The sequence below is a fragment of the Dendrobium catenatum genome, unplaced genomic scaffold (genome assembly GCF_001605985.2).
Source record: "Dendrobium catenatum unplaced genomic scaffold, ASM160598v2 fragScaff_scaffold_130, whole genome shotgun sequence".
Taxonomy (NCBI): Eukaryota; Viridiplantae; Streptophyta; class Magnoliopsida; order Asparagales; family Orchidaceae; genus Dendrobium; species Dendrobium catenatum.
Window position 1 is genome coordinate 57,595 of NW_021318592.1, and position 19,756 is coordinate 77,350.

The following is a 19,756-nucleotide window of genomic DNA, read 5'->3' on the forward strand; positions in this document are numbered from 1 at the left end:
AATCTTGGTCGACCCGACCTGACCCAACCCGAGGATCCGCATGAGGCAATTGCTAGGCGGTCCGTGAGCACTAGCGTGAGCACGAGGAGAGTCTCAGTGGGAGGCGTGCACCAATGCTAGGTGAGCAGGGCCAGCGGGTGAGGTGATATGCGCACACGTGTGAGCGGGTGAGGCGAGTCGCGAGTTCCTATCTCTTTACTAGCAGGTGCGTCTCAGCATCTTTCCGTGCACAATGAGCGCAAACAACGAGGGGGATGAAGGCTAGCGCAACCTGCGAGTTCTTGGCGATCGAGATTTGCCAGGCGAGTGGAGGCGGAGATCGATCCTGATCCGGACCCAAGTCATTTTTGGGTTGATATCGGGTTTTCAGGTTAACCCGTATCCATCCTGAAATTAGAAACATGTTGGTTTTTGGAACCCAAAATCGACCCATTTTTAAAACAGGTTGACCCGAACCTGGAACTTTTGAGTTGGGTTGGGCTCAAGTTTTTGGGGCTTGTCAAATATTACCCCCCCTAGCATTATTCCCTACAGCCCCTGGAATTCAATCTGCATTTGTAACTCCTGCATGTGCGAACCTTCAACTCTTGTTGCCAGAGAGTCAATCGAACACCATACCAGTCATTTGAATTTGTTCCAATACTTGGTTAAATTGTTGTTTTTCCCTACTTAAGAACATCTAGGATAATTAATATATATATATATATATATATATATAGGATAATTAATATTTATATCCAGAAAACAGTGAGAAAAGCATTATCCCTCATGGTACGTATTCCGTAGAAAATCTAATTTCCTTGTCTTGCCATTCGTTTCCATAGGCCTGCCACACACTTAGTTTTAATTTCGGATCAGCATGGCATTTTTGAAAGCGAGTAGCTGCATTCAATAAATTTTGCTTTGGCCTTTCGGTTATGCTGCTGGGTATTGCGAATTGAAAATGGTAAACAATGTCTCTATGTGGGTTGGAACCATGATTATCATATGCGTGGTGTTGGGTGACATGGCCAGCCAAAAAGTCTTTGTATTTCCGTAATGCTGGTTTGGTTATAATAGCGAATGGATGTCTATTCTCAAGGTTAAAACTGCTCTTAAATGTGGGGACAGCTTGCTAAGAGTTGGTATCAATGGAACCACATTAGGAGACTTAATAACAGTTGGCATCTTTGCTGGGATCTTTTTTGCATTACTTTTCAAAATTTCAGCCTATAAATTCTTGCTTGTAAGGATTTAAATGGATGTTTAATATTATGATTTAACCTTACAATAAGAGGGATAAATTCTGGGGATTATATGGAATTAAGATCCTGTGTGGTAGTATACTTTGATAATAGGATGGTCAAATATAGGCGAAGATGGTTTTGGCACATCAAATATAGGCGCTAATATGGTCTATGCTTTTCTCTTGCTGGGAGAGTTGTACTTGTTAAGTCGGTTTTATCTGCATTACCGGTTTTTGTGGCCACTCACTCATTGGTTCCAATGAATATTCTTAAAGAATTGGATAAAGCAGCTAGGAACTTCATTAGGGATAGACAAGGAGGGCTTCATGGCCTACACTATATGTCTTGGGAGATCATGTGCAAGGCCTGGAAGGAAGGGGGTCAAGGCTTACGTTCGGTGAGTTCTATGACTGGATCACTTAGAGCAAAATTCACATGGAATTTCTTAAAGGAAGAAGACTCTTTGCTTAATAAAGCTATGTTGGCAAAGTATGGTACTAAATTCTGGGAACAAACTAACAAATCTAATAAATCTTCTACTTGGAAGATCTTTGCTAATGGTGCTCAGGCTCTTATTCCAATCACAAAGTGGAAGATTACAACAGGAAAATCTATTGACATTCTTAAAGACGTGTGGATTCTAGATAGATGTCTAGAGAAGTGGCCTACATTTATTGCGGTAGGGAATTTTGAATTTCCATTTATGGAGAACTTTATTTCAGATGGGTTTTGGAAGATAGACCTAAACACTTTTTTTGGGAAGGCTTTAGTGGAGATCATTATCCAAATTGAAATTTTCCCAAATCAAAACAAGGATATCTTGGAATTGAGACCGAGATTCTCGGGCAAGAGCATAGCAGCTATGGCTTCTTCTTCTTGTGATAAAGATGACGTGTTAGTAGATTATGGAAGCTGGCTGAAAAAAATACATCTCAATCCTAGAATTGAATGTTTTTGGTGGAGGCTTTTAAATGATGCTATACCGACAAATAGATTTCTGATGTATCGAAGATTATTGGGACGTTGTTTATGTCCTAGAGGATGTAATTAACCAGAAAATTCTGATCATGTTATGTTTCACTGTTCAAAGCTGCAACAAGCTATTCGTGTGCTTAAGGATTGGGGATTCATTTTTCTGGTTTTTTCCTTAGCCAGTGGCTGCAAGTTGCATTTGAAAAGGTTAGCTGTGAACAATAAATCCATTGCAAATTTATATTGTTCCCTAGTATATTTCTCCTGGAAGAGTAGAAATTTAATCAAGCATGGAAAACAAGAACTAAGTTTGAACTATATAGCCTCCAATGCTATTAGTTATGCATCAATTTCAAATTCTAATATATTCTTGGATCACTGGGCCCTAACCAGCCGTCATGGCTAATTACTCATTGGCACCCTCCTCCCCCAGAATGGATTAAGGTTAATGTAGATGCGGCTTTAGCTAGATCCAATAATGGAGGCTTTGGTGCAATCTTTAGAGATTCTAATGGTAGATTCTTACTTGCCTTTGGATTCAATTGCTCTCATTGGGATAATGGATCGTTGGAGCTGATGGCTTTTCGTGCATTGAAGAATTTCATCTTTGATTGGATGTTAGAAGCAAAGGTAATTATTATTGAAGGGGATAATATCAACATCATCAAGTATTTGCAAAAATCTGTGAATAAAGGATCTCAGATTGTACATGAAGAAGAGTTTGAAGACCTCTCTTTTTTGGATGACTTCGGTAACATTCTTTTCCATTTTGTTAATAGGGAATGTAATAAGTTAGCTCATTCTTGAGCTAACTTTGCTTTGAGTGGTGATTTTCTTTGGGAAGATCTTAGTAGCAATAAGGTTCCTCCTTTATTTTTTAAAATTTTAAAGGAGGAATGTGATAGAATCTCTATCACTTAGTAGTTTGTAATTACTTTTCATTTCATTTAATGCTATTTGCATTTCTTTCCAAAAAAAAAAAAAAAGATGGTTTATGCTAAACGGTTTTAGCTGATCCTCATTTTGGTATGAAATTCTTAACATGACTAAGAGGTGAAGAATGTTTCCTTAGTTGCACATAAAATAGTTAGGGACAAGCTTACTTTCATGTAAATTAGTTGTTCCATTCACTTTCATTTTTGGACTTCCTCTTTTTTTGACTAAATTTCTTGCACGATATCACTGCATACGTTTTTCAATGAAGCATCTGTACTGTTTCCCCACTTTTATTCCTTTATCACTGTGATTGTGATTTCAATATAATGTTTTTTATACTTCGGTCTTGACTGAATCCTTTTTTCTGTGCAGCAAAAAAGTTTTTTTGCCGAAGCATAGTTGGAATAGATATAGATAAAGGTATGATGTTTTGATCTTTCATCTGATACATTGCATTTGATTTTGATTAATCTATTACTTTTTCTTTTATGTAATATTTTCGCATCTCACCTCATATAAGTAAAGCCTTCAAAAATTTTAAGCATAGACAATTGCAACCAATTCGAAGTTGTGTGGGATAATTTTTTCATAAGACTTTAATTGTCTAGAAGCATATGTAATCGCCTTTTCATTTTGCATTAAACACAACCTATCCTTTAAAAAAAAACCATCACTGTATAATTGGAATCCCTTAATTTCAGATGGAATTGTTAATACTGGTGTCGGTGTTAAAAACTTTTTTAATTTATAGAATGTTTTGCTCACATTCATCAGTCCATTTAAATTTAATATTCTTTGGTGTCAATAAAGGCAAAATAATTTGATAAAAAATTCTTTACAAATTTTATGTAATAACCTATTAATCCTAAAAAGCTCCTAACTTTGGTCATATTACTTGGTCTTTGCCATTCTACAATTGCATTCATCTTTTCTTGTTCTATTAATATGCCTTCACCACTAATAATGTGCCCCAAGAAAGAAATTTTTCTCAACCAAAACTCATATTTAGAAAATTTAACAAATAATTTATGTTGTCTCAGTAATCCCATAACAATTCTCAAGTGATGTGCATGCTCTTCATCATTTTTAGAAGAAACCAAAATATCATCAATAATAACAATTGCAACTGATCAATATAAGGCCTGAAAATTCTATTCATCATATCCATAAATACTATTAGGGCATTTGTCAATCTAAATGACATAACATGCAAGAAGCGGTCTGGCCGGTTCAAGTGAACCTGCGAGTTAATAAAATAGGCATAGACGGACGGAGCGGGAGCAGGGTGCAAGCTGATCAAACCGTATGCATGTACGAGGGAGAAAAATAACTACTCGTGAGATATAGATCCATTTCACTCGCTCCTGTGGAGTCAAACGAATGAAAAGTGAATAGAGGATGAAAGAGAGAAAGAGAAGGAGAAGGAAGGTATGTTTTCAAAATTTATTCATTTTTTGCACATCTCTTATGTGATTTAATATTATGAAAGTATTAATTATCTTAAAAGAAGACAAAAGAAATAATTGAGAAAGAAAAAGAGAGATTTGAGAGAGAAAGAAGAAGATATGAGAAATGAGAAAAGAATATGCATTGCATCTTATATATGTTTGAAGGTTATTTGAGCAATGGTAATTATGCATTGAGTTTACCATGTAAACTCAACTCGTTATATAAAAATTTTCTTGCAAGTTTCCAGGGAAGTAGAATGGCTGAAGAGAGGAGTGTCTACAGAAGACGGCTCACAAATGAAAATAGGTAATAATTAATTTATGCAGACGCAAAAATGTGTATTAGTAGTTTGATGGAAATTGTGTTAGTGGCTCTTCGGTTTTTATTTGAAATGTGGATGATAAATTGTTTTAGAATAAAAAAAAATGTTATAACTGTCCGACTGTTTGTATTCTCCTCGTTAGTTCGAGTATCCAAGCTGTGTCGTCACATAACAAAAAATTTATATTGCCCATACGGGCTCCAAAAATTTGGCCCCGGCCTCCCTTGCTTCGTTTTTCAATGGGGGTTTTAACGGAATTAAGTTCCGGGGTAAATTTTGGAAGGAAGATGAGTTTGTAGATAATATACTACCCAGAGATTTTGCCCTCATTTTGTGAGAATTTTATGATATAAGTTCTGGTTTTTGATAGACACAAGACTGTATAGTTAATTACCCCTCTCGATCACAAGAGAGAACTTTAGATTAAGGCTAGTCGTTAATCAGATATGTAGAAATACGTGTTATCTGACATATAGTAACAGCATAGGCTTGAGGATTAGAAGTTCAAGGTTTGATATTCAAAGTTGAAAATTTGACCATCTTGCAGTTAAAGCGGATGGTGGGGGAATGGATGATAGACTAGATCAAGATCCCATGGTTTTGTCGCCTCGGGCCATTGTGGTCGCTGGTCTACATAGTGAGAGGAGGTAGTCGATCCAATCTGACGAAGGATCCTTGTCAGCAGCCATGCGTTGCTTCGTCCAAGTATACCTTATAGACCTAGGGTGGATATTTGTTTAATGGGGCAAATTTGAATCCACCTTAGCTAACAGAAAACTTTGTGCCCTATTGATCATATCCTATTGATTCATTTCTCAATGATTTGATGCCACTATAGAACATATTCACTCTGGCCATAACCGTAATTTATTGATGCCATTTGGCAACAAAACCTCTTGGTTCAGAGGGCCCTGGGTCTTAATCGTTTATCCTGCGGTGCCGTTTGGCTGCAAAACCGCCGGGGAGAGGAAACGTACCATGTCCTTACTGGCAGGAGATTATTTGAGAATAGATTATAGTGATATTTTGACTAGGTATTAACTCAATGTGAGCTGAAGTAAATTTCAATTTGTCTATCTCGACAAACGATTGCGAAGGGTGGATGGATTTTGTTTTAAGTTATTGAATATTAATTTTCATTTTTAAATATTTTGAGATTGGATGATTTCAAGATTTTTGGATTTTCAGGTATTTGGGATGACATTTTAAAATATTTTGAATTAGCCCATCCAGTTGAGATTTTCGTTCAATGCAGCCATCATCGGGGTGGCATTAAAGTAATTTTTATTTTTGTAAGAATTTGAATTTTGTGAAAGTTTGAAGGCATTTAAATATTTAAAATTAACCCATCTGGTTGAGATCTACGTTCAACATGACCATCATCGGGGTGTCTAGACATTTTCATTAACTAAACCTTGTCGACCCTATTAACTTGCCGATAGGGATTGGGTTCGTCAGCTGTATGATTTTATTTAATGAATTTCGTTTGTCATAGACCTTGAAGGCTTTATATGAACATATAAAATATATATTCCGGTCAATGCCTTGACCGTATATCTGATTGATATTTCGAGCCGTGTCGATTCTTATCTATCTATATTGGTAGATTAGGCTCAAATTGTGTTTGATTTATTGACCTGCATCACATTTGTGCCCATAACACGCTCTCAGGAGCCTATGCGGGTTTTTGGTGGCATTTATAATTATTTGTTGAACCTTGTCTACTCCTATTTTCTTGTTTAGGGGATCATATTCAAATTTATTGACCCGCGAAGCATCCCTAGACATCACGTGTGTTCCTACAACATGCTCCCCAGGTCCCATGCATGTTTTGTGATTGTATATGCCATTTTGTGTACCTATGTGTATACAAATTACGGTGCATGTGTGGGGGCATTTTTTATAACATATGACAAGCCTTTTACGCCGTATCGTAGAAGCTTGTATTTGTCATAATATCTCTATGTTCGCCCTCAGACGTCATGTCGAGTACACAATGAGTCTTCTATAGTGGCCTGTAGGGACTCACATTCTCCATAATCATTTGGAATTTTATTCATAGATGATATTTTGAGCATGTAGCGGGTTTCCTACAAGAGCCCGTGGACATTTGCATTTGCTATATATCATCTGCCCTTGGTTTGCAGAAGATCAGTGTATTTGTTGGCTATTGAACAGAGGTTGCTCGTATTAGTGTTGTAACAACTACGACCTATTGTTGGCTAACACCTGTATGACACTTGTAGATGTGTTATTATGTATATAACAAACCTTCCACTATTGTTAATGGGTATTCACATTTGTTACATTCTTTTATTCTTGCCAACTCTCTGCTTTCACTCATGTTCGAGCTGTGTTGATGCAGATCTTCTACTACTGCTTGTAAGATACCGATGTATTCTCTACATGAATATCCCAGTGTTTTGTTACATGCTGCATTTGCATGTTTGCAAGAGACTTTATTTTTTACAAGCAAGTTGCAGGGAATATAAGTCTTCTAATATTGTTTACAGACATTTGTATTCATCACAACTCTTATAGTGTCGCTTGTAGGGACTTTGTATGCATTGCAAATGTAAAAATTCTTGCCCTTATACGATGTACTGTGTGCATTGCAACTTGTTACATTCGTTGCATATATTCCTGACAACTGCTACCAACATTTCTTTCTATTTGTAGGTCAGGTGTTGTATGTATGGTTAATCTCCCATAGCGCTACATAAGACCCACCCACATGTATTACAAGTGTGTTGTCCTCTGCTTGCAGGCTGTGTATTAATTGGTTTGTAAGCAGAGTTTGACCTCATGGAGATTATTGTATTCATCATATATCTTAGTTATCACTTGCAAGCAACCTATTGTATACATCACTTGCCTTTTTGTTATGTTGCTAGATGATTTGCAAATGAAATTGCCATTGCTTCCTGTGAACAAGTCAATATCTTCACTGTTTATTTTCCTACAAACAGATCATGTATATAGGGCTTTCAACATAAGTCCTTGCGCGTTTGCTTGCATGGTTGGCAAATGTCATAATTAATCATCCTCATATGATATGTAGTATCCATTCATGTCTTTGCTTGTAATTAGATTGCACTTCACTCTTAGTGCTTGCTTACAAACACTCTTGTATTTTATTCAAATCAAATCCCTTGCGACTTGAATTCCTTGTCTTTCAATGCTTAAATTCAAGTTCTATGCAATGGCATTTGGTTCAAGCTCGTATTCAATATGAGTTCAAGTTCTTTCTATGTTTATTTGAATCCTTGTAGTCGTTATTCAAATCAAGTTCTTCTTGATTGTCTATTATGTTCAGATTCAAGTTCACAAGTCCACTATTGCTCAATCAAGTCCAAGTTCCTTACTATTCGATAGGTGCACCAAGTGCACTATTATTCAGTTCGAGTCATCTATAAATGTTCATTGAAATTCAATGTCCACAAGTTCCTACTCATTTTGAGTTCAAGTTTACTATAGTTTATTTAGGTCCCTTGTGTTCAATTAATAAGTTCAAGTCCTTGTTCAGTTCGAGTTCAAGTTCAGGTCCAAATTCAAGTCCAAGTTCACTAGAATTTTCGGCAGCCTCCCGACGTCTTTCTCATTTAGGTGAAATTACGGGAAACTGGGCTATCACACCACGCTACTAGAGCGTATATGGTAGGTGTTGGGGGACACCGGGCTGTACATCTTTTCATCCGACCGATACAAGAGCTTGTATGGGGGCTCCAAAACACTTGCATAAGAAAAACACAATTTTCTTTCCCCGTAGGTACAAAGTCGAGTACGGGTACTTTAAATTGTCCCCACCACACTACAAGACCGTGTATAGGGCCTAGTCGCCTCGTTGTATATGATGCACCGAATTCCCTACTACCCTGTTACGAGAGCATGTATAGGTGTCCTCCAGCTCGACTTAAAAGCCGAGAGCGGGATTTTGAGTGAAACGAACAAAAAGGATCCCCCTCTCCCTTCTATTTTTGGATTTTCTTTTTTCTCTAATTTTTTATTTCTTTTTTTTGAATTTTTTTCTCATACTTTCTTTTTTTTCCTCTTATTTTTATATATATATATATATATATATAGTAAATAGTAAATATATAATGATATATTAATATACTAATATGCGCAGTAGATACACTAGTATTAGTAATAATTATAATTATAATTATAGTTATAATAATTAACAACACTTAATAACAAAATAATAATAATAGTAAGATGTATTCCTAAGGTTGGGATTTGTTTGGTTGAGGGAGAAGGTTACGGACTGCTTTCTAAGTGAAGAGGTTAGATCAATCGGCTTCAGTAGATGATTGCGGCAAGTGGAGATCGGGCAGGAGCTGCTCGGTTCAATAGGGAGGTCGGAAGGGAGCTATTGGGTTAAGTCGGCTGCAGTGGGAGGTTGGTGGGATCTTCAGCTTTATTTGGTCGCGAAGTTGGAAGGGGAGGGTGACGGTCGACAAGGTATGTTGTGAATGCAAGAGGGAGTTTGGCGTCAGCTTGTTAGGTGGTTGGAGATCATAATAGAGGTCCAATTGATTAGGGGAAGAAAAAGGGCGTTGGCTTCTATGGTGGCTCGATGGCCTGGTCAAAGTAGGCGGAGGAAGTTCACGGCTTGAATATTGAGGGAGGAAAAGTGTCGACGAAAGCTTGCGATCGAGATTTTAGGTTGAGGTCTCGGGATTTGGTCGGAAGAAGCAAGAGGTAAGGGATTCAGAGGGTTTGCGAATGATAGAGGAAGAAGCGGACTCCATCTCCTCTTAGTTTTAAAGACGCAAATGGGAGAGATTTTCACACGTGGGAGATGTGATTGTTTAGCGCTGTTTTTAGAGAGACGAGAGTGTAGCAGACAGCGGCATGGGCTTCGACAGGGGTTCAGAATGGGTCGCATGGAACATGTAATTTTATATATAATCTCTTTTTGTTTGCTTATGCATAGGTCAACAACCCATGGTACCAAAAACTGTCTTCTCAATATTTCTTTCTTTCATTATGACTTATAATATCTAGATCTCAAATTAATTCTTGAAAATATAGAAGCTCCTACTAGTTGATCAAATAAATCATTAATCCTAGGGAGGAGTATTTGTTTTTAATGGTCACCTTACTCAACTCCATGCAATCAACACAAAGCCACATCAAATCATCCTTCTTAATAAACACATTGGTGCACTCTAAGGAGATATATTGTGTCTGATAAAGCTCTTTTCAATTAGTTCTGCTAACTCACTTTTTACTTATTATAACTCTTTGGTTATCTTTGGTAAGGTGTTTTTATAATCGGGTTTGTTCCTAGTTGAATATTTATTATAAATTTTACTTCTCTCTCTGAAGGCAAACTATCCAACTCTTCCTGAAACCTGAAAAATATCTACAAATTTATTCACCAGAGGAATAGAATTTATATCATCCATTTTGTCCCTTTGCTAGCTTCTAACTTTGCGAAGAAATTGAATTCGCCAGATCTCATACTTTTGTTCACTTGACTATAAATAGTCAAAGATGAAATTACTTATTTCTCACACTGTAAGTAAAATACCTCAACTCCTGTTAAATTGAATTTGACTCTTTTATTCCAACATTCAATAGTTGCAAAGTATTTGACCAACCAATTCATACTCAAAATTACTTCAAACTCCACTAAAGGTAGCACAAATAATATGATTAGAATTCTATATTGGCTATGATAAGGTAAACTGATGTGGGCTCCAAAAATTCGGCTCCAGTCTCCGCCCGCTGTGCTTTTCTTCGGCAAGGGAGTTTTAAACGATTAAGTTCCGTGGTAAATTTTGGGAAGACAGATGGGTTTTTAGATAAGATGCTGCCCAGAGATTTCGCCCTCATTTTGCGAGGATTTTATGATCTGAGTCGTGGTTTCCTATAGGCGCAATATCCTATAGTTAATTACCCATCTCCATCACGAGAGAGAACTTTCGATTAAGACTAATCGTCGATGAATATGTCATACCCTTGAATATGCGGTATTCGACATATAGTAGCAACATGGGCATTTGGAATAGTTGGAGAACTTATATTTATGTTGACCCATCTGCTGTACCGAAAAAACAAAAGAAAAAAATCGTGCGTACCTCGCTGCCATCCCACGACGTTCGCACGTCGTCGCCGCAATCAAAGTCGTATCCTCGCACGTCGTCTACACGACTCGATCGAGTCGTTAAATGGCAGAGGAAACGAAGCAAAAGGGCTTTTTTTTTTTCCTCTCTTCTCCCGAATCCTCTGCTCATTTCCCCGCAAGCTCTCATTCTCTCCTCCGACTCCTCAGTGGCTGTTCGACGTAGCTCCTTCGACGACTCGTCCTTCCAGTCGGATCGGACGTTACGACAGTTTGATCGGAAGCAATTCGGGAGTTCGCCGGTTGTGAAGACAACTGTCTACCTTTCGCGCACTCCTCCGGCTCCCTCTGGCTGTTCGACTGTGCTCCTTCGACGGCTTGCCCTTCCTGTTCGGCCGGAAGTTACGACCATTTCGATCGGAAGCAAGGAACTGGAGCTCGCTTGCTGGGACGGTAACTTTCTCCCTGCCGGTCGCTTCTTTGGCTCCTTTCTGGCTGCTTGACTTCGCTGCTTCGACGAAGTTTCCTTCCTGTTCAATCGGAAGTTACTGCATTTGATCGGAAGCAGCAACAGGGAGCTCGCTGGTGTGAAGGTAACTTCCTACCTTTCGGGCTCTTCTCCGGCCAAATCCCGTCAGTTGGCCGAACTAGAGAGAGTGAGAGGGAGAGTTTATTTTTGTTAATTTTATTTATTAACTAATATTAATTATAATTAATTTAATAATTATTTTTTAATTATAATTAATTATTAATTATATTAATTATAATTAAATATTATTAGTTATTTTTAATTATATTTAATTATTAATTATCATTAATTTTTATTAATTATTATTGATTATAATTAGACATAACTAATTATAATTAATTATAATTAATAAATTAGTTATAATCAAATAGTTAATTATAATTAATTTTAATTAATTATTTAATTATTTTAGTTATAATTTATTATAATTAAATAATATTAATTATAATTAAATATAACCAACACTTAATTATAATTAAATAATTGGTTATCATTAATTAAAAATGCTTGCCCTCCTACCTCGTGCCACGAGCCTCTTCCACCGCCGGTATATATATATATTAAAACTTACATAAATCTTAAAGTAAATGCCTGACATTGGACTCTATAGGAGAGGAGGAAGGGGAGAGAGCAGTTCACCATAATGATGATTCAAATGAACCCCTTAGTGATGACAGTGCTGATGACTTATAAGTTCTTATGTGATATGTCATTGCTATTTATTTTTGGAAATCGGAATTATATGTTAATGAAAAGAATACTGGGATTTCGGAAAGATAGAATTTTGAGTTGAACTATATTTCATGTTGTCTTATTATTGAGATATTTTGATTTCACTTCATATCTTATACTTTTTTATGTTTTATATTATTCACTCATTAATATATAACAAATTTATCATTTTATGTTTACGCAATCTTTTGATTTTGAGGCTTACGCCTCAAAACGCCTTGAGGCTTACGCCTCGCCTCACGAATGAAAAACGCCTTAATACCCGAATACGCAATTTTAAACATTGACTGTATGTGAGCTCCCGTTGTTGCTTATGATTAAACGTCGTAACTTCCGATCCGGCGGAAGTGAAAGTCGTCGAAGAAACGAAGTCGAGCAGCGATGGAAGAGTCGAAGGAGCACGCGAGGGGGCGGGGGGGTGGGGAAGAGAGAGCGAAGACCTTCCCCCTTTCGGCCTTTTAACGGCGCGAGGGAATCATGGGAAGCCATGTCTTCTTAGGCCACTTTGTCATCTTTTGGCACCATATATTGTTGAGTTATTTGGCGTCTCACTTATTCATGCACCTACCCACTTACAAACTCCCCTCCTCCCACGAGATAATCCATCTCCTTTGGCGCCTCAATCATAGGAAAATTAACGTCAAGTCATTTAGAGGCTAAATCACCCTCTCCGAACCCTTGCCATTCATGAAGTCACGTACAAAAAGTTCTAAAGGCCTGACAGTGCCTCCCTCCTTGTTTACTTTCCTAATAATACACTAAAGATAATGGCCAACCTCTCCAAATAAGGCATCCTTACAGGACATTTAGGTGGGCCCACCACTCTCCTTTTTATCGACACCTACTTATTAGCACCATTGTATGTTGCACTTTTTCTAGCTCAACATGGTAGACCGAATAAACTTTAGTTTCAGGCATTTTTTTCTTTTTTTTTAGCTTTTTTTTAGTCTTTGTATTTATTGTCACATCATCTTGTCCTATTGATAATCATCTGTCAGGATAAATTTGTTGCATAACCAGCTTTATCTGATTAGTATCCACCCATTGTCTTATGCGCTATTTTGCCAACCAGGCTCTTTTGTTTTCTTTCATCCACATGGCTATCGACCTTGTTTGTTTTTGCTATACTAACCTTTTCCCTTAAAGCCTTCAATGATCGTTGTTGCTGCTATAGCTTAAGCATACATCATTACACTTCATAGAAGTTTTGACCTTCCCACTACTTAATTCTTGTAAGTTGTATTTTTCTATGGGTAGTTTGATCACAGTTTGAGAGGTTACCATGCCAGGCAACTCACTCAACTTTCCATGACTTGCCAAACTGGATTGCATGGAAGTGCTCATTGTTGTATACTAACTCATATGTGTCCGTGCTATTCTAAGAAGCTTATCCCTTGTTGTATACCAGCTTGATATGTGTCCATGCTGTTCAAAGTATCTTAGCCCTTGTTGCTCCACATGCTTAACCATTGTCATTGGCAGTCAGAGCACTTTGCCTCCTATAAATAGGTGAATTTTATACATTGGAATGGCACTAAGCACCGAGACAAAACTCTGCCATTTGAAAACTTCTTCCCTTCCTCTTCTCGCTCTTTTGTACTACTATACTCCCAGTAATTTTCTTCCCTATAAATAGGTGAAAATTTCTTCCCTATAAATAGGTGAATTTTATACATTGCAGAAAACTACATGCTTAACCATAGTCATTGACCGGGCCCTTAAGCTTCTGGTAAATATGTGATTTTGAACAAAATTGTTCTCGAAACTTTCGACGCATCAATTCTTTCATATTCTTCAATTTACACCAGTAATTTTCTTTAATCATTCTTTTTTATCATTGCTTGTTGATAAATTTTATTTTTCATCTATGTTTTTTTTTTCTTCTATTTTTACTTACGTACTGAAGATTATTATTTCATCTAACACTTTTTGACCCATTGCTTGATGATGTAAATATATAATGCCTAATGCTTTGTCTATCGATATTTTAGCTTAAAATGAAGGTTAATCATATGATTGAAACATTCTATAGACCAGTAAATGTAAATTGAATAATGGTAGTGGATGGATTTGGAGTGCTTGTTTCAAGCAGAAACTTTTTTTCTCCATTTTTCAGGACTCATCGATGATGCTAAATGTAACCTACGAAATACAGTTAGAAAAAAACAATCTCAGGATATTTTGGCCAGGGGTTCATTTCCAGAGGGCTTAAATAGTGGAGCTTTGTATGAGCGCAATGTTTCTCAAAGTTCGAATGAGGAAATTTTGTACACTCAATGTTACCCTTCTCATCCTAGAGAACATGATCTTCTCCAAAGAGTTTCATTTCATTGTGAAAACTTCGTTGAAAATATGAATGTCTGCCCCCAGAAGTTTCATGCAATTCTTTGGTAAGTTCAATCAGGTTGAAAAATGTCCAGTTCCTTTATGATTTATTCTACAAAACTTTTTTTTTTCTTTTCTGATGAAATTTTTTTCTTATTTGTTCTACATAAAACTTTTTAGCCTTTTTTCTTTTCTCATTATAGCCCATTAATGTCCTAAATATACTAATTGCTTTAGATCTTGCAGTCTGAGTGTGACAAAGTGGATCCATTTGAATTGGGGTGATAGTGGACTGCTGGCATTATTTTCAAAGATATGGAGGCTTCTTAAACCAGTAATTAAAATTTCTTTTTTATGTCTGTCAAATTATATTTTATTTTAGGGCTTTAAATTATTTTGACTTTTCCTTGAAGGGTGGAGTTCTTTTGTTGGAGTCTCAGCCTTGGGAATCTTATAAAAGATACCGACGACTGTCTGAGGTGATGATAACCTATTTTTACATATTACATCTGTATTATTAATTTGACTTTGAGAGGTGATATTAAAAGCAGATCTGTGTTTTTATGTTTAGCAAGCTGACAATGCTTATTGGTAGTTGTACCAACTTCTTTCTGCAATGAATTGATCTGTTTATTTTTTACCTATCATATCTGAAGTAATTTTAAGACAAGCTGCTGCAATTCCACAAACAAAAGAATGTAAACTTCTAATATTTACTTTCAATTTGAACCAATTTAAATCCTTAATTGAATATTATCATCCAAGGGGAAAATATTCTAATAAAAACTCCTAATATAAAGCAAATCAAAAAGAAAAAAAACATTAATATTTCCGTTGAAATAATTAATTTAATAAATATAAATTCAACATCAAATTGAAAATTGATGGAAATAGTTAGTGGCTATTTTTGAGTTTGAACAATGGAAATGCATCTCACATTTATGGGGTTACTCGATGAGTTTATGTGTGGTTGAAGTTATGACCCAACTAAAGATAGGGATGCTAGAAAAGGTTTGGTTGTGCTGATTGACCAAGCTAGTGTGAGATTAAAGAGGTGAAAGTTTGTTGTAGATTAGGCAGGTGGAAAGTGAGTTATATGTAAATTGATAAGAAGAAGACTTTTCAAAGGAGAAAATCCTCTTTCATCACAATGACCTGAACTATTGACCATCTATTACTGCATATACCTTAATTGGTATTGATCAATCAATTTCTATAATAGCAATAGATGTTAGACTAAGATTATCAAGTTAGACAATAAGCCAAACAACTAAGATTATTCATCTATAATTGCTCAGCCAAACTCTTAATAATCTAGAATCGATCAAAGCTCAACTATTAAGATCCTGAACCGACTAGTCGTAGAAGTTGAAGAAGTCGAAGAAGATGGAGGAACATCGTTTCTATGCTAGGAAGCAAAATAAAGGAGCATCCATTACTTGGAGGAGGAAGGAATGTACAGGGAAGTGAAGGGATGGCTACGCTCGTACTATCGCCTTCTTTTATTGGAGTCACGGAAGTTGAAGGAGAGCTCTAATACACCAATTTTTCATAGCGGGCTTTTTCGTTTGAAAACAAGGAAGACAAGGAGCTTGGTTCGACTCCTTCGTTTCGAGTCGTAGGGCTTCATCACTATAAATTAGAGAGGAGAGGGATACGAAGTGAGACCGGGAGAAAAAGAGAGAATTTGATAGCAGGAGATAGAGAGCGCGTGAGAGCTAAAGAGGGCAAAATTGAATGGTCTCACAAGATCGAAGGTGAGCTTATTCATTCGAGACGATTTGAGCAGTCAAATGTAATTTTCTAATTATTAAATTTTTTTCTAAATTTATATTTTAATTTAGAAAAAAATGCATAAAAAGTATATTTAAGATCAAGGTTTAAAATTGTGCAATTAGGTATTGAGACATTTTTCTTTCGTGAGGCGATGCGTAAGCCTCAGTGTTTTGAGGCATAAGCCTTCAAATCCAAAAATTGCGTAAAATCATAATGAAAAATTTTTTTTGTACTAATGACTAATCTCTAATTATATATTAAAAGTTGACATAAGAAATAAATTATCATTATATATATATATATATATATATATATATATATATAACAAAAAAAAACACATTAATAAGACAACATAAAATATAGTTCAACTCAAAATTCTATCTTTACTAAATCCCAATATCCTGTTCATTAATATTGAATTCAAAAAATAAATAGCAATGACATAACACAGAAGTCATCAACGATATCATCACTAAGGGGGTCTTCATTTGAATAATCATTATGATAAACTGCTCTCTCCCCTTCATCATCTCCTATAGAGTCCAATGTCTCCTAACCAGCTTCTTTTTACTTTATATTAGTTATCTTTCTCTTCCCTAAATATTTTTGAACAATATAAAGATGAGTAATACATTAAGAAAAGTTAAGTTTAAAAACTATGTTATTTATATACATTTTTTCGGTTTGTTCTTAAGTTTTAGTGGATGTAGATGCTCAATGACCTTCAAAGAAATTAACATTTAAATTTTCCTCTCGTAATTCAAGAGACATCACCTACACTTTATCATCTACAAACCACTCGTTATCATATGTCATATCCTCACAAATCAAAGGATCTTCGTCATCCCTTAACCCTTTTTCCTTCAAGTTCCTGTCTCTGAGTCTCCTATTGTACATAATGTACACTAGCAAATTCATCCTCAATATTGACAAACAATTTCTCCTCTTTGTATGCACTTGGCTATAGGTGCTCCAATTCGATTCACATCCAGATGAAGAGCATGTTAATCCCAAAACATTCATAGCGAAACACTACAATTCTGGAGTGCTATCACAAAATTGAATTCACTGCTTAACTAAGATTTACATTAAATAAATACAGTCGGTACTCAAAGAACAACATTTTAATAAATGAGTAAAATAACAAATGAAATTATTTGGAGATAGTTTGGAAATAGTGTCTTTTGCCTGTTGTAATCTAGTAAAATATTCTTTATTCCTTAAATGTACCAGTTGCTCGTCAACATTTGATCTTTTAGTTACATCTCCTATCTGTCTGTCCATTCATTGATGAGATCCAAATTTTATCTTAAGATTTGTAGACTTATTCTCTGCATATTGACACTGAAGGTTTAAGTAATAGCCTGTTGCATGCAAGTGTCGGTGATGCTGTAGCTCTCACATATCATTAATAATATTTCAAATTTTCCTGTAGCTTCCCTTTTCACTGCCTAAGTTGCAGGCAATCATTTCTTTTGGTTCATCTATAGCATTGCAGATGAAACCCAGAGCAGGCTTCTTCTCTACATCCACCTTCCTTAGAACTTGTAATAATGATCTAGTTTTTGTAATGGCGTACAGGACGCTTTGTCAAAATTTGTCATTTAAAACAAAATTTCTTACCTCTTTTTTGAGGTTTTTTTCCCTTGTACAATTCAACCACTGTGTGGAGGTAAACATAGACTCCACAGGTTATCTAGCATCCAATATACTCTATAATGTCAACTAAGCAGTGGCAAATCTTGTTGCTACTGGCTCAAAATTTCTTTCTTTGAAAATTTTCTTGTAAGAGCCAAATCCCAAGAATAATTGTAAATAAACTTAGTTATCGTTTTTGTAATGATATGATGTATATAATATGATCTATGAACATTTTCAAATTTTAAGGATATTAAATAAAATTACGTTATAGTTTACAACAAATATGCATTTTAACCCAAATACCTTGTATTATTATAATTTAGAAATATAATGGGCTCACTAAGTTGTGACTCACTCTTATTTGCAAAATTATTTACATGTATTGTCTATAGAGATTAATTGAGTTGATGAGAACAACGTGTATTTTAGAAGAGACTGATAGGAAACATTTGGATTCACAAGTGTTCCTAGCCAAAATCAGTAAACTGCAGCGATGATATTGCTTTCCACAGCAGGAAACAGCCCCAAAATAGAGTAAAACAGGAGTTTTACACGAGAAATCTGAGAAAAAAAACAAACAAAACCCTTGTATTTCACTAGTAGATGAATAAAACAACAAAGATACAATTGATCCTCAATTTGAGAGGAGGATCGAACTCTCCCAAATCTCTAGACGCCACTAGAGCCCAAAGAAAACCTAAATCTAAGAGATCTTAAATTTCAGCCAAATTCAAGATGCCCCAAACCCTAGAAAAATCAAGTACTTAATGCATACAGTTCAAAAGGAATTCCCTAAACAGTCCCTGCAATCAATTTCCCTCCTAAACTCCCTCAAATTTCCTTCCCGAAACCGTCCCGCAAGGCGCGCGTCTTGCGCGGCTTCCGCCCAGGCGGAAGTTTTCTCCGTTGTTTTTGCGATTTCGCCCGTGAACCGGTCCTGCCTGGACCGGTTGGACCGGCCTAACAATACTCCCCTCCCAAAGATCCACCTTGTCCGTAAGGTGGAAAGACGAACCCTCAATTCCTTCTTCATCACAAATAGTAAAAACTTGAAGAGTTCGGTCCTTACACCTGTGCCCCGGCGTATACCTCTCATCACATCTGAAACAAAGCCCTTTTGCCCTATTCTCATGTAATTCTGTCTCAGTGAGCTTCTTGAAGTTATCCCTACTCCCTCCTCCTACTGGCTTCTCCATGGTGATCTCATTATTGTTGACTGATGCAGGCCCCTTTAGTTCTAAAAGAGTGGTCGTAGTCTTGTAAGAGCCTCCTGAGCTGCTGCTCCTGGCTCCATTCTCCAGATTATTTTGATTTTCTACCAGCTGTGCCAACTTCATTGCCTCCTCCAATCACTAGGTATCAGAACTTTAACTGCCGCTCGGATCTCTGCCTTCAACCCCTTCATGAAGTTCCCCTCCAATACGCTATCTGATAATCGCTCCACCCTACTAGCTAGGTGCTCGAACCGCTCACGGTAGTATGCTACTGATCCCTCCTGCACCAGAGCAAAGAATTGCTAATAGAAATCTCCTCCCCGGTCGGTTTGGAAATGTTCTATTATGCAGTTTTTGAATTCCCTCCAGTTCCTAATAGGCTCCCTCCTGTCACGCCACTGATACCATGACAAAGCCTTTCCTTCCAGACACAATCCTGCCGCCGTCAGCTTCTCATCCTCTGTCAACCCATTGACAGCAAAGTAACACTCCACCTTGTAGATCCAGCCATGGTCGTCTTCCCCCTCGAAAACGGGCATCTTTAATTTCCTCACCTTGGGA

General features: G+C 36.6%; 1 protein-coding gene across 4 annotated transcripts in view; it reads left to right on the forward strand.

Moving 5' to 3' along the window:
- LOC110094479 (probable RNA methyltransferase At5g51130) overlaps positions 1-19,756 on the forward strand; it is a 71,072-nt gene that overhangs the window by 41,540 nt on the left and 9,776 nt on the right. For 2 of the 4 annotated variants that reach the window (XR_003702110.1, XM_020819732.2), the window contains exons 2-5: positions 3,507-3,554; positions 14,356-14,629; positions 14,811-14,898; positions 14,978-15,043. Coding sequence is in view for 1 of the 4 variants with exons in the window: in XM_020819732.2 (XP_020675391.2) it covers positions 3,507-3,554; positions 14,356-14,629; positions 14,811-14,898; positions 14,978-15,043 (476 nt within the window). In the remaining 3 variants the exon portion in view is untranslated. Of the gene's footprint in view, positions 1-3,506; positions 3,555-3,588; positions 4,563-4,830; positions 4,890-14,355; positions 14,630-14,810; positions 14,899-14,977; positions 15,044-19,756 lie in introns of those variants that run through there. The other 2 variants (XR_002302868.2, XR_002302869.2) reach the window with 2 other exon arrangements.